We start from the raw sequence: 15,558 nt of genomic DNA, 5'->3' as shown, positions 1-15,558 counted from the left end.
AAGGTTCTTTCAAAGCACAGGGTCTGGCTATGGGGAATGTCATCAGAATATTAAAGAGGGGACTCTTGGCTGATAGGATTAAAGTGATTTCTAGTTGCTTTTTGAAACCTCCCTGTATATTCCAAACTACCTTCAGTAACCTCTAATTACTGTTCCTGACTGTAAAAGTAAACACCCAACAACAATTTTTTGAATTACAAGGGCAGCCTCACAGCCCTGGTACTGGGGGAATGGACTGTCATACACCAAAGTTGGGGGGCAGGGGGGACTGGTGAGCACTTTCTGGAGTAGAAAGGGACAATGTACCTCAGAGCAGCACATTCATATACTCTCCCCTAGCACTTGCACTCACAGAAGTCCACCAACATGTTCACTATAGCAAAGTGCCCAGCAAAAGAGGACTGACTAAATAAATAAACTTGGCAACCAATGATCAGCCGGAGGGAGAACATGTCGTTAGCTTGAAATCAGCTGTGGTGAGAGTATTTACACCACAGGCTCGGCTTTACTCCCCACCACCTAGGAACCGAGCACACCACTGGGTTCCACTTCGTGCCAGGAATGCTGGGTAAGCATTGAAAGATTACGGTTGGCCCCAGACCTGCACTCAAGTTGGAGAACATTGCACTCAAGTTGGAGTGATCCAGTAGAACCTGTTCTATTTTTACAAAGGAATAGTTTAAAAAATATAAGTAGGGGTGCCTGGGTGGCTCAGTCGCTTAAATGTCTGCCTTCAGCTCAAGTCATGACCCCAGGGTCCTGGGATCGAGTCCCAAGGGCTCCCTGTTCAGCGAGGAGTCTGTTTCTCCCTTTCCCACTCCCCCTGCTTGTGCTCTCTGTCAAATAAATAAATAATAAATAAATATCAATCTTTTTTTTTTTTAATAAATTTGTTTTTAATTTTCTTTGAAGAGTTTATTTATTCATGAGAGACACAGAGAGAGGCAGAGACATAGGCAGAGGGAGAAGCAGGCTCCATGGAGGGAGCCCGATGTGGGACTCGATCCTGGGACTCCAGGATCACACCCTGGGCCAAAGGCAGATGCTCAACCACTGAGCCACCCAGGTGTCCCAATAAATATCAATCTTAAAAAAAAAAAAAAAAAACCACGAGTATCAACAAACTTCTCAAAGTAACAGAAGGCACACTAAGGATCTGTTCACAGTTTCCACCTTTGGGGGAGAAGCACCCAGTTGGGATGGGAGGAGGCTGGTTTTCACTCTGTGCCTTTTTAGAACATCTGATTTTCTTTAACCTTAGACACCATTTTATTTTTTCATGTCAATGGGGCTATGATGGGAAGCTATTTTGGTTTCTTTCTTTGTACCTCTCCCCATTCAGGCCTCCCAGTTCCCCAGAGCGTCCCCACAGATAACAGGGCACTTGGGGCAATGGCGGGATAGGCAGGGGCTTGGTTACCTGGTGATGATGGCCAGGTGGGGCGGGTTCATGCAAGCCCCCATGAAGAGCACCACGTTCTCGTGTCGTGTTTGCCGATAGTTCATCACCTCCTTCTTGAACAGCTTCAGGTGGTCCTGGTTGTGACCGTCCATCTCCAGCAGGCGGATGGCCACCTCGCCATGCCAGCGGCCACGGTGCACCCGGCCCCAGCGGCCCTGCCCAATGGGCTCACCCAGCTCCACCTGCTCAAAGGGGATGTCCCACTCCTGCAGGTATACGCTGGTCTGGCTGGCCTTGCGAGAGATGGGGCCCCGCCAGGGCCGGCGGGAGCTCGGCAAGTCATCCACCTCGTCCTCGTCATCCTCTGCCTCTGACTTGCCAGCCTCTGGCTCCTCAGCCTGGAAGGAGGGGGAGGGCATGGGGGGCTGGGCAGTGGATCTGGGCTCGGACGACGCGCTCTCCCCAGAGCCCCAAGAGAGAGGCATGGGATCAGGAGATCCAGGCTCTGGTTGTAGCTCTTGCTCTGACCTGCTGTGGGCAGGTCACTTAGCACCACAGGACCTCAACGTCCTTATCCACACAATATGGTGGGTGGCCCAGGTGGGCCCAAGGCCCTTCTTCCCAAGAATGCTCCAAGATTTACTCATTACTGATATCTAACTCCCAGCAAAGAGCATTAACATCCCCTGGCACAGATGAATTTAACCCCATTTATCTTTTCTGGGCATTCTTTTGTTTAAACAGTTTCTGATGCTCCTCTTAGCAGGAATAAGTCAGTCAGCGAACATTCTAAGGCACGTTGCATTGATGGAAGCCAGGCTTGGCTGATGCTTTAGTTCAAGGGTTTAAGACAGTGGTTCTTGGGCCTAACTATAATCAGGATCACTTGGGGGGCTTTGACATCACACAGATGCCTGGCCCCACCCTAAACTGACTAGGAGTCTCCCACACTGGGCACCAGGCCTCTGGGCTAGGGGTGGGAACCAGGAGAATCGAGCGCTTACTTTAGCTTCAAAGATAAAAACAAAACAAAACAAAACAGAAGCCTGCTTCATTGTACTCCTCATTCTTCCCTGCTGTGCACCTGCCTCAGTGGGCCCCTGAGATGGCCCTTGCTGGCCCGGCACCCCTGTGCTCCCCACACCTTTGTGTGTGCTGAGACAACCTGGAGAGAAGGAAGGCAGGGTCCCTGGGCTGCGTGTCCCCCTCACTCACCTCCACTTCGTGATCCTCCAGCACATCTGCTTTTGGCTGGTGGTCGAGCCTAAAGGTAAAATAGTTGGTCAGGGAGATGCTGAGGGCGGTCCACCCTGCTCTCACATCTGGACTCCCATGTGAGGTCAGAGAGAGGGCTACCAGGCCTGCATCCAGACTGTGACCTACCTGGTCATGGGAAAGGCAGTCTGGATGCTATAGAAACAGACAGGAGGCCCAAGACCAAACCCCATTTCCCTTTTTGGCCTTGGCCTTCTTTAGACTAACCCAAGGGTGGTGGGGAAGACGGGTCATCAGGGACCACAAGGCCCCTTTCAAATCTGATGCCCAGTGCTTGGGCTCTGAGTGTGTGCGTGCGTGCACACGCACACACACACATACACACACACACACACACACACACGGTTTGAAATTTGAAATTCTACCTGAGAACTGACTTCACGTAATTTCTTAACATCTCTGTGCGGGCTTTCTCCTCTGTATGTTACGGATGACACCTACTTAGACACCTGCCTTCACCAGGCTGAGGCCCGTGTGAGGAAATGGGAGACAAGGGCTGGGCAGAGCCAGGCTCCCTGAAGGGGTTCCACAAACAGGAGCCATTTTTAGTAGTTGTCTCTAACTCCAAGTGGCCTTTGCTCACCTCTCCTGCATCACAAAACTGCTCCAGGGTTACATATATCCCTATCCAATGCCAGCTGCACCCACAGGAGGCAAATAAAACCCTGTGGCCGAGTTCACAGATGCAGGGAGTGAATTGCCCAAGGGGTATCTTGCCTGGCTGGCCCAGGCATACGGCAGCATCTGGAGCTGAGGGGGGACGGTGGTCAGACACTTATAGGTGGGGTGGGAGGTGGTCCAGGGTGTGGGTCTAGAAAGAGACATGGCATAGGGATGCCTACCGGGTGCTGTCCGCCGCATCAGGGGATGGCACTGCCTGTGGAAATGCCGAAATGTCTGGAGGAAACAAAAATCAAACACAAGGTCTGAGACTCCCCTCCCCCTCCCCCAAAGGGCAAGGTGCTTACAAACCCAGCCCACACAGTGGAGTGGCTCCTCCTCGAGCGGCCAGCCCCTCGCAGGGCTGAGTACGTGTTCGCCAGGCCACTGCCACTCCTAAAATGGGACACAGAAGTGACCTCTACTGTACTTGGTTTGGCCCACACGGCTCAGTGCTGGGAAGGGACTCCAGGTGAGAGAGAACGTTGAGATTCTCCAGTGAACCCCGTTCCCCTGTAGCCAAACTGTCCACTAGGAGCAGGTGGTAAAAGCAGACTGGATTATTATTTACTGGACATGTGGGGGTCAAGGCCACCCTTGTCTGCTCAGAGGCAGCAGCTGGATGCAATAGCCCTGGAGAACAGTGAGCTGCCTTGGCCAGGCCAGCAGAGGCCCAAAGGCAGGGCTCGCAGATGGCTCAGTAGTGACACCTGGTGTCTGGCTCAGCTGCTGGGCATTTCTGGTGGGAGCCAGAGGCCCCACCCCCTTGGCTTTCCAGGTGTTTAGGTCGTTGGTGGAGCAGCTCTCTGGGGAGAAGAAGAAACGCACAGTCTATACTTCCTGGGGCCCGAAGATTGGGCAGGGGCTGACCCTGAGCCTAGGGGTTTCCCACTTTTAGCACTGAAAGTCTCACATCTGGGGAACACCAAACAGATGGGTCACCCCAGTGTGGAACCAAAACCTTCCAGCGCTCCTTCTGCTGCCTGCTTCCTTCTGGTCCCTCTCTCTGGTTCCCCTGAGGCTGGCAGCCCCAGGTCTGGCTGGGACCCTCACTCCCTTCTCTTTGGTCAGCAAAAGGAAAGAGACTATAGGTGGCAGTGGCTCAAGCTATTAGCAGCCTCTCCCTGCCTTCTAGGACAAAGAGCTGCCCAACTCAGCTACCAACACCCCCTCAAGTTCTAAGGCTTTATCCAAGGCTACTCCCTAAAGATCATCTATGTGACCTCACAGACTTGGAGAATCTGAGAGAGGCCGTGGGACTCTTTATCAGGGAAGTGCACACAGGCAACATTTCTGGGGGATCCTGGGCCCTTGAAGACTCTGCCAAGGCCTCCCCCAGATACCATTACATGGTGTCTGCAGACTACCAGGGGCAGCCTGACCTTTCTACCTCTCCGATACAGCTCAAATATTCCCACAGAAGACAGACGCATGCATAGGGGGTGGCAGTAGGAAGAAACAGCACCCCAAGTGAGAGGGAATAGTGTCTCTGAGGCCTCCTATGTTTCCTTAAACATTAAGAGTGTCTTTTGCATTCTGCTCCAAAATGTGTCCATGTTTATTTTAACAGAAATACGTTCCTTCTCCTCCCTCCTTGACATGTGTTCAGAGCAAGATGGACCCTTCGGGAAGGAGAGCGACATTCTTCCAATGCTTTTGAGTACTCCTCTGTACTCTGTCCTACAGCTGGTAACCAGAGAGGCTCTTAGAGGCGAACCATGACAAAAAAGGGTGTGAAACCACCAAGGCAGCTCAGAGAGCCTCTACAGGACCAGCCCCAGGCCCCTGACCCCTGCCAGCCTGCTCACACGTGGCCAAAGCCATACAAATAGTCCTGTAAGAACTTACAAATGCTCCAGATCACTCCCCTAATGGAGCTGGGCTGGGGAACAGAAAATGCTGAGCTAACCAAAATAGCATTTCAGGACAGGTCTGTTTAACCCAGGAGAAAAATAATTAGCCAAAGTCTTTGTTTAAACACACAGCGACTCCCTATGACTCAATTAAGAATTAAAGTAGCCCCCCCACCCCAAAAAAAAGAATTAAGGTAGCCAATCACTGATAGGAATGCTTGTCATCCTCAGCTGGAGAAATAGATACTAACCACACAAATTCCTTGGGGGAAGCAATATGGCCAAAGGCAAAGGTTGGCACACAGTGAGTGTGCAAAGCAAGTTTTGTGGAAGGAAATCAGAGATTGAAAGTGGTCTTCTTGAAACTCTAAAACAAAGCTGCATTTTATCTTATCGCCAGCAGGAGGCGCTACGCAGCAACGCTCAGGAAGGAGAAGCCCAGTCAGTAAGTGAAGCCTGCAGACTTTTCCAAACTGGCTTCCCTTTCTAAGATAGGTTCTGTAAGCAGCTTCCTTGTCAGGACATAGGGGAAGATATCCTGACAGATGCTCAGAAGGCATTAGCAAAAAGGTCTCTTCCTTCATTCTACAAACTGGATTTTGGCCACCTCCCTGCTGCATGATCCTGTAGTCTCTCTATGCAAGAGGCTGAACAGGCTCCATGCCAAGGTTCCTCTCAGGAAGTCACTGTCCCTGTGAAGGGTCCCCTCAAGGTAACCCCCCCCCCCCAACTGTCTTTTCCAGCTGTGACACACAGCTCTCAAAATAGGTATATGTGAGACTCCAGCATCTCAGAGGTGCCCAGGGGAAAGGGTGCTCAGGTGGGCTGGACAGAAGGCTCACCATGAGGGGCAGTTAGTGGAACCATGCAAAGGACTCACCTGGAAAGATAAACTGCTGTCTATGATGAATGAAGTAGGCAGCTTTAAACAGAAGAGGAGGTGAGTCACACACACAGAACAGCAAATGCAGGGACTTGGCCGGGGGTGGGGGTGGGGGGCTGATTATGGGGTGGGGCAGAGCAGGGTGATCCATGCAGGAAGGAGGATGGGAGCTAGAAGGAAATGGGTGCTGGCAGGAGCCCCCAGGAAGGACTGGTCCATGAAGGATCTGCTGCAGAGCCCTGGCCCATTCCCTTTATCTCCCAGGCTTGCTTCTCTGTGCAGTCTGTGTGAGCTCAGCTGGGGCAAAACCCAAGGGGGAAGAAATGGTGCTTGTGAAAGCCGGCTGAGCCATGTGCAGAGGAGTGGCCCCCCTCAGCCCCACATTCACCCCCTTGGCAACCCGACCACCCCACACAAAACAAAACAAAAACCCAGCTCACTGAAGGGGATGCGCTGGGGCTCTGGACTCTGACACAGTTGTCATATTGTCAAACAGGGGTACAGATAGCCTTTCCCCAGCTTTATTCTTGGAGATAAACAGAAATGCTCCCCTGAAGTGCAGAATGGGGGCATGGTGGGAGTTATGACTTCCCAGATTAACCACCAGGCCGGCCCAGGGGCACTGCCATGCCCAGCGAGAACACAGATCCTGGAGAGATGGAGGGCTCTGTGCACAGAACAATGAGGGCCCATCAGGGAAAGCTGAGAGGTTCTGGCTGACATCACAAAACGGACTTTTTCTGTGGCCTGTTTTTCAAACAGGGACTTCCTTTTAGAAAAATCCAACCTAGGAGTTTAGCAAAAGATCCAGTTTCAGAGCATAATGACAGAGCCGAATGGGAGGAGGAGATCGCTCAAAAGGGCTGTCGCTCCACTTGCAGGGAGGGGATAGGTGTGATGGGGACAATGCAGAGGGTATCCAGCCAGGTGCATGTTAGAGCAAAGGGGCAGGCAAAAGAGAAAAGATTCCCACAAAAATCTCAGTTTCCCAGTGACCCTAAAAGAAATCCCTGGCACATTGGTAAAACAGGCCCAGAGAGGCTACCTGGCCTCTTGCTGGCTGCATGTGGCCCCAGCTAAGAGTCCCCTGGCACAGGAAAATCTGTGGCCCTGACCCCTTCACCCACCCACCAAGTCTGGAGCCCCAAGGACCAGTGACAGGTGGGGCCTGACCTGACTGGGCCCAGAGCAAACTGGAGTGTCCCAGTGGCTGCTCCTTCTTCCTGGCTGCCAACCGAAGGGCCAAGACCAGTTGCAAGGAGATGTGAGGGAGGCCCAAGACCAAGGTATGTCCTGAGACAGGCAAGTGGGCCTTGCTGAGACGGGGGTGGGGAGGGGGGCACCCTGGCCTTATAGAGTGCAGGGCAGCCCGGGCTATGGTGGAGGCAAAGGTTACCTCTAGCATGCACCCCTGAGACTCAGTGTACTCAACTGCACAGTAGGAATAAACCAAATCCCAACTTCATGGGGTCTTTTGATTCATGGTAACAAAAGTTCCCCCATAAGCAGCTTTTTTAGATCACAGAGCAGGTAAGCAATTGAGCCTCAGAGTCCCTCTCCCAGACCTCCTGGGTCTGCTCCAGCCCTCCGTGCTGTCTGCCATGCTTTCTGAGAGCTCAAAGCCCTGAGTGAACAATGCTTAGGAGAAGCCACCGCATGCATGGGAGGGCAGCCTGGGGATCCTGTCAAGAATCCAGGCTTTATGCCAGACAGATTTGGCCTTGATGGTGGCTCTGTCCCTTACGTGTTATACAGCTCAGAGTAAGCCACTTCCTCTGAAACCTCAGTATCCCCATCTGTAAAATGGGTGTGATAACAGCATCTACCTCAGAGCTCTCATCAGGTGTAAATATGGTAATGTACTTGAATTTGGCACAATGCTTGGCTCCCAGCAAATGCTCTTTCTTAGTGGTGGCAGTGTTTGACCTTGAGCCTGCTGGGGCATGCTGAGAAGGGGCATCTGACCCTACCCTGAAGGCACACAGAAGCCCCAAGGTGTGGTTACCTGGGAAGTTGAACCTGCTGTCCCGCTGGCCAGGAGAGGGGTTGGGGGGTGTGGTTGCACTGGATGGATTGGACGATGTTGGGAAAGGTGCCGGCGAGGAGGGCGTGGAGGAGGTGGTAGAGGATGGGTTGCTACTGGAGTCCAAGTGGTTCATGGCCGGAGGATGCTCCTGTGGGACGAGAAACACCAGAAGTGGGCAGGTACTGTCACTGCCCTGCCCAGCCTGCCTCCTGTACCCCGTGCTGGGACCCTCCCCTCCCTGCCTAAAAATGAAGAAGTCTGCCCAAGGCATCCTGACATTCTACTGGTCTAATATTCAAGGGAAGAATGGCACAGAGAGACCCTCACCTCAATGCCATCCCTTGGGGCACACCTGCTCATCTTCAGCTCATACTTTCCTCTCAGAAGCCCTTCTCAAGCCCAGTGGGGACCATGCTCCTCCTCATCCTCCTATAGCTAGCACCTTTCCTCATCTTGGGGGGTTTCTGAAAAATGTCTCTCCCCCACCCCCCAGAGTATCCTGTGAGGGCAGGGACTGGCCTGCTCCTCATAAACCCAGTGCCTGGCTCTGAGCCAAGCACACAAAAGGGTTTCTTAATGAATTTAGCCTCTGACAAGTGTTTGGTATATGGTACACAGTAGTGTCTAATAAATGCTCCCTCCACTCTTTTGCAGACCTACTGGTTAGGACTGCCCAGTGGTCTGGGCCCTAGCAAAGTCAAAGGGCCAGCTGAGAGAGGGCTACAGGGGGACTCTGTGTCAGGTGGGACACTGGTCCTGACCAAGTTCCCAGACCCAAACTCCAATCCTTTAGGGGACAGGATTGGAATTCCTTGGTCAAAAAAGTTGGGGGCTAGGGACACCTGGTTGGCTTAGTCGGTAGAGCATATGACTCCCGATCTCGGGGTTGTGAATTTGAGCCCCACACTGGGTGTAGAGATGACTTAAAAATACAATCTTTAAAACATAAAGTTGGGGCCTAATTATGTTGAATGTTGAGTTCTATAGGTTTTTATTCTGCAGACCATCAAGGCTCTGGGGACCCCAGAACCCACCAGAGCCACGCAGTGGGCCTCACAGTCCAGGGACAGCCACCACTACCCAGTGCCACATGCCAGTGGGGGAGGGAGCTGGGTCCACTGAGCCTGTCCTCTCCCTGTGCACCCCACAATGATCCTGCATCCCATCTCTGTTCCCCAGGGCTAGGCCCGCCAGGGGAGGAGGAAAAGCTATGAGGCAGGCGGGTTGAATCCCGGGCTCCTCAGCTCAGCGCCCATGTGACTTGCTTCAAATCAGCCCACCTTTCTGAGCCACAGTGGTTCTCTATAAAAGAACCGGCTGCTGCTTCACGGGCTCAGTGTTCAAGGCCAACATGTTCTTACCACAAGCTATGTGCCAGGCTCTGATGCAGGCACCAGGTAGAGGCAAGACGACAAGGCCCCGCCCTCCAGAACACCCACCCGCTGGGGAGATAGGCCCTCGGCGGGCAGACAGGTGACTGTGCCATGCGGTCAGGCTGCAAAAAAACATCCAGAAGGGGGTGAGTGCAGCCAGGGTCCCCGGTCCTTAGCCCACATCTTGGCAAAGTGTTCCTGAGGAGTGAGTGTGTAAACCCGAGAAGGTGGGTGTGGGCAGAGCTGCTGTGAGCAGAGGCAGCTGGAGGAGAGGCTGGAGAGACAGGAAGGCCCTGAAGATGAATGGGTCAAACACGTGGCCCTCAGCACAGTGCCTGGCAAGAACTCAGTAACCATTAGCTCCGGTTATGAGAACGACTACAAATAGGGGTGAGGGAAGGATGACAGCTGGCCAGTGTCCTCAGTGAGGTAAGAGAAGGCATAGCCTAGAACTATGTCGGGGCAGGGCCGAGCAGGTGCATGCAGGAGGGTCTCCTGGAGGAGGAGGGGCCTGAGTGGGTCCTGAAGAACCAACAAGGACTGAATGCGGGGAGATGGTATAAATGGGGGTGCATCTGGTGCTGCCAGACAAGAGGACAACACTGGCAGGGTGGGAATGGCAGATCCAGGGCCTAGCATCCCTCCCAAGGAAGTGCGTCTATCTGTGACAGCCTGGACACCACCACTACTCCTGATGAGCAAGTTCATGAACGTCATCTCGTTACCCTCACAACACCCTGAAAACGAAGCATTCTCATCCCCACTTACAAACCAGGAAGCTGAGGTTCAGAGAAGTAAAGGAATTCACCCACGGTCACAGGGGCAAGAAAGGGGACTAGTTGGGACTGGAGCTCAGGTCTGTGATCCTACACCCTCCATTCTACCTCTATTCCTGCTGGGAATGCCACCTCGGGGGAAATGCAATGATGGGGGAGGGAGGCCGGAGAGACAGCACAGGCTGGCCCATGAGGAAGTCAGCTCTGAGGCACTGGCCTCCCCTGTTGGACAGTGAGACGTGGAGCAGCCCCTTATGCTGGATCTTCAGGTCCCCGGTGTTCATCAGCTGTGCCATCTGCTTCTCTTCTCCCTGCCTGAACCTCCACCCCAGCCTGGCCCAAGCCTTGGAGAAGCTGGTCACATGCCCCTCAGTAAGACAGGCAAGGGCATGCTAAGCCCCGGTGTAGGCCTGGGACACAACACACTGAAAACCCAAAGCCACCCCCGCAGCAGCATCGGGGCAGAGTGGGGAAGCCACTGGCTGTATGGTCACCAGGGAGCTGACATCAGAAGCCACTAGTGCCTGGAGGCCACAACAGGTGTGTTGAGACTCTCCTTTCAAAAATCTGTGTTATGGCAGAGCACACCAGCTCTGGGCCTGCCCCTCACTCACGGGGGACCCTGTGCCCACTTTCCTCATCTAAAACCGAGGTACCATCAGTATGCGATTTTTACAACTACTGTGAGGATCAAAAGACACATTGATGGAAAAAGTTCCCAACTCACAGTACATGCTCAGGAAACGTCAGGTTAAACTGGGGAAGGAGGTCATGGGCACATTAACTATGATTTTGGACATAAAATATGAGGTCTTAAAAATGGCTAAAGACAGAATCCCTGAAGGCCACCCTCTGGCCTTGGATCCTGGATTGCACGCCCCACACTTCCCTGCTGAACTCTCCCTTTTGGAAAGGAGCAGGATGGGTTTCTCCCGGCAGAAGCAGCTGACGAGGGGACGACCGCTGCCACCAGCGTACCTTCTTTGTTAGTGCTTTGGGGAGGGTTCCGAAATGGGGCTCAGCTGCTCTGTCCACTGGGTTGTTGATGTCCGAGGGGACAGACTCTGTCCTCCGAAGCCGAGGTTCTATTGAGAAATGACAGGGGAAACCATTAACAGGGAGCAGATCAAGCTACAGAAAAGTTCACCCCAAACCCCAGTGAAAGCAAAGAGCAGAACACTCACGTGGAAGGAAGGATATTCGACAGGCAGGGGCTTCTTTTGTACACTTGTTGTGACACTTCAATCTGAGAAAGAAGGCAGGGTCAGTGCCCAGGGGGCCACTCGGGGCTCTCAGGGCTCGCACAGGGGGCTCTGGGCACTGGGCCCAGCAGCTCTGGGCACTCTCTCATGGCTGCCTCAATCTCCACACATTTCTCAACAAACATTAGCTCAGGAGTTTGGAACATCCCACATCAATTGCCCTAGCAGCTATGAGGAGCAGGACACTTTCCCTTTGGTGTATGCCTAATCTTCACAGTGGAGCAGTTTTACTTGCACCCATTTTAACTTGTGTGGGTCACATATCTATTTCTCTTCTCTAAAGAAAAGGGAGACCCTCCGCTCACATTCAGAAAACTGGAGAAAATAGGAACTTACAAAAAAAAGATGAATTGGAAGGAGAGCATCTACATGACCAAAGGGATCCCAGGAATGCACGGGGTGGCTCCTGCTGCATTCCAATATGGGCTACGTGGTTTGAGAGTCAGCCAGGGGGCCAAATTGGAAAGAGCAGGGCCCTCAGTTTGGTCCTACCTGCTGCACCATGTCTTGGTGGTTCTCAACAATCAGATGGGTTGATATTGGTGCCCTACCAACCTTAAACCACAATTGTAGGAGAGCGTGGGGCTCAAAGATCATGCTATGCTCTCCATGTGAAAGGTACTGCTTGAAAAGAAGAGGCGTCCCCAATTTAAAGCCAGGAGCCACAGAAGACCTAGACTGGTGGAAAGCTCTGACATCATCTCCTTGGTGGTCAGGGGAGTCATCAGGAAAACACAATTTATCCAAATGACAGGCACGAGACCCAGTCTGGTGGGAGCCGAGATGCTTTTATTACACGCACTAGCTCAGAATCTTGAAGCAATCCTGATAGATAAAGAGCCTGGGATCATCCGCCTGCCCGGTTGTGAAATGAGGCCCAGAAAGGGCAGGCATCTTGCCCCGGGTCACAAAGCAATGAAGGGGCTGTGATCTGGGAGCAGAGACTCCAGGTCCATCCTCTGTAAGATGAAGGCAGCTGATAGCAGCAGAGGCCACTCTGCCCCCAACACAGTTCCCTTCCTCATCCTTCCGTCCTACCAGAAAGCATAATGGTAGGAAATAAGTTGGGTTTGTAGAGAAGCCATTCTCCCTGAACTCTCCTCTTCTGTGAATACCACAGGTCATCTCTGTTTTCACCTCTATCTGACCCTTCTCCCCACTTTGTGTGCTAACATGTAAGGTTAAACTTCAGAACTCCTTATAGATAAGAACAGTCCTCCCATTCCTCTTGGACTTGTACAAGGTCAAAGGTTTGGAATTCTTTTTCTTTCTTATCTACCTGGTAAACTTCTACTCCTCCTTCAACACCCACCTCAAACATCCTCTTCTTCTGGGAATGCCTTGCTTGATGCTTCCTTAATCTCCCTACAGAGAGCTGATCATACCGAGGTATGTCAAATGGGATTATAAATAATAGGTTTAAGAACTCTCAAAGGCGTTCCCTTGCACTCTGACTCAACCTATGGCCAAGAATCAAGTAGTAGGACTCTTACTAAACTAAAAGTATGGAGTTTATTCGCCTCTCTCACCCTCTTCCACCCTCTGCCCATCACCTGCAATGCTTGCATTTCACTCCAAACATCATGCTCTTCTGGCACACATGGCAGACCTGCGACAGCCAAGACTTCGTGGAGAATCTGCAGAAGGTAGACAGGAAAATGCTCACATGGCTAGGAAACCAGAGCCTGGGCAGGGAAGGGCCCCAGGAAAACCAGGAGACTAGGCTCCATCCCAAAGCCTCTAGTGCCCTTTCCCAGGGAAGGGCAGGGACACCCAGGGCCACTGCCTTCCCCTGAGCATTCAGATTTTCCCGCTGTAAAGTCATCATTGCCAAAACCCCAAAGTTAGTATGATCACGGATACCAGCTCTCTGGCAGCAGCCATCAAAATTACAAGAGTGCATACCGAATGACTCCCATCTTAGGAAGTGACCCAACAGATACTCCCAACTGGTGTCAAATGATGTACAGACAAGGTTACTCCCTGCCGTATGTTTGCAGTGCAGAAGACTGCAAACAACCTATGCTGTTTAGGTGTATAGACGGCTGACTGTGCAAAGTACAGTCCAAATACACCATCAGACACCATGAGGCCAGAAAACAAAGAAAGCTCTTTTTGTACAAATACAGGATGATCTCCAAATTACATTATCAAGGGAAGAAGTACATGACTCTATTTACATGAAGTTCAAATATAGGAAAATGTAACCAATGAAGACATAAGTGAACAGTAACCCCTGGTGGTAGTACTATGGACCCGAAGGGCCAAAGATCAATTTCTGGGGGGCCAGAATATTCTAGATCTTCACCAGGATGACACACATCGGTGTATCCATATGTAAAAATGCATTTGTGCTCTCAGCTCTATGTAAATTATGCCTCCATTTTTACAAGAGAAGCAGAGTATAGAACAGTGTATACAGTATACATATGTATTTGCTTATATAAAAATATCTCAAAAAACTGCCAAGATCTGCCTATAGGGGGACCTAGAGGGCTGGGGGGGGTAGCAGCAGGAGGGGACTATGTATGTATTATGTGCATATATATATATATATATATAGTATACATAGTGTGTATATATATATATGTGTGTGTGTGTGTGTGTATAGTCACCCTTCTATACCTCTTGAATTTTGACTGTATTTCAATCCAAATTAAATCCAAATTAAAAAAAATTTAAAAACACAAAAGATAGATTGGAAGGAAGGACGAGGGTTGAGTGGGTAGACATGTCCTGCAGAGAAAAACTCTAAGGCAGTCCCCAGAGTGGGAAGGCTGAAGGGAAGAAAGAACTCACATTTTTGGAGGAACAGATTTTTGAAAGCATAGCAGATCATAGTAACAACAGAACAAATAGCAACAGTATTTGGGAAACAGTTTGTAACACATCCATGAACATTAGCTCACTCCACCCCAGGGTGGAGATGCTTAGTACACAGGCAAAGGAACCAGAGAGGTTAGGTGACTTCCTGCGGTCACACAGTTGGGATGTTGCTGCAGCAGGGTCTGGACCCCAGGTCCCTAAACTCAGAGCTGCATAGCTTTTGAGACCACGAGGGCAGAGCATAGAGAAAGAACATGGGCTTTGGGATCAGACTGCACCGGTGTGAATCCTACCAACTACTGGCTGTGGGATGCCTCGGAACCTCTACAAATGAGGCCAACATCCTCATAGGGACCTGGGGAGATCACGTGTGTGAATGTGTAGTGGACACGAGCGCTACTGTCTCCACTCAGCCAAGGCGGGTGCTTCCAGGGACAAGGACAGAGGTGCTCATGTCCCTGATGTACCTTTTAGGAGCCCTAATCCTACCTATCTGGGATCCATAGACTCTCTCTGGGCTGCAATCTTCTCTCATGCCAACAGTGGGGATAAGGGGAGCAGCTCAGTGAGAGGACCTCCACTCGGAAATCTTGAAAACGGGGCAAAGTGGTGGGTCAGATCTGGCCCTGAGAAGAGGCAAGTGCTAGAAAGGATGTAGGCATAAAAGCCTTCCCAGACTGGGAACGGACCATGATTAGACTAAAGCACTTTAGATTTTCCTGCTGAGGGCTCAGCGGTTTAGCGCCACCTTTAGCCCAAGGGGTTATCTTAGAGTCGAGTCCCATGTCAGGCTACCTGCATGGAGCCTGCTTTTCCCTCTGCCTGTGTCTCTGCCTCTCTCTCTCTCTGTGTCTCTCATGAATAAATAAATAAAATCTTAAAAAAAAAAAAAAAAAAAAAAAAAAAGATTTTCCTGCTGAGCGAGAGAGGCCTGGAACCAGGGCTTAAAAAACTAAGCAGGGAATGCTCAACCCTGAGCATCAGCTTCGGCTCAGGTAGTGATCCCGGGGTCCTGGGATTGAGCCCACATCAGGGTCCTGCCACAGGGAGCCTGCTTCTCCCTCTGCCTATGTCTCTGCCTCTCTGTGTCTCTCATGAATAAATAAATGAATCTTTTTTTTTTTAATTCACCTTTTAAAATTGTATAATGCAGTGGTTTTTAGTATATTCACATCACCACTAGTGATGATGCACCACTAGTTGCATATTTAGTATATGCAAC

The 15,558-nt window shown here is 51.3% G+C and overlaps 1 protein-coding gene across 3 annotated transcripts in view; it reads right to left on the bottom strand.

Moving 5' to 3' along the window:
- KSR1 (kinase suppressor of ras 1) overlaps positions 1–15,558 on the bottom strand; it is a 153,962-nt gene that overhangs the window by 17,877 nt on the left and 120,527 nt on the right. For 2 of the 3 annotated variants that reach the window (XM_072747777.1, XM_026016296.2), the window contains exons 7-14: positions 13,064–13,147; positions 11,433–11,494; positions 11,227–11,333; positions 8,079–8,247; positions 6,071–6,112; positions 3,520–3,574; positions 2,618–2,666; positions 1,421–1,800 (exon numbers count right to left, since the gene is read on the bottom strand). In XM_072747777.1, the coding sequence (XP_072603878.1) occupies positions 1,421–1,800; positions 2,618–2,666; positions 3,520–3,574; positions 6,071–6,112; positions 8,079–8,247; positions 11,227–11,333; positions 11,433–11,494; positions 13,064–13,147 (948 nt within the window). The remainder of the gene's footprint in view (positions 1–1,420; positions 1,801–2,617; positions 2,667–3,519; positions 3,575–6,070; positions 6,113–8,078; positions 8,248–11,226; positions 11,334–11,432; positions 11,495–13,063; positions 13,148–15,558) is intronic. The other variant, XM_026016295.2, reaches the window with a different exon arrangement.

Source organism: Vulpes vulpes, chromosome 2 (assembly GCF_048418805.1).
Source record: "Vulpes vulpes isolate BD-2025 chromosome 2, VulVul3, whole genome shotgun sequence".
NCBI classification, from domain to species: domain Eukaryota; kingdom Metazoa; phylum Chordata; class Mammalia; order Carnivora; family Canidae; genus Vulpes; species Vulpes vulpes.
The sequence above is the reverse complement of the archived record's forward strand: the minus strand, read 5'-3'. Positions and strand labels throughout refer to the sequence as shown.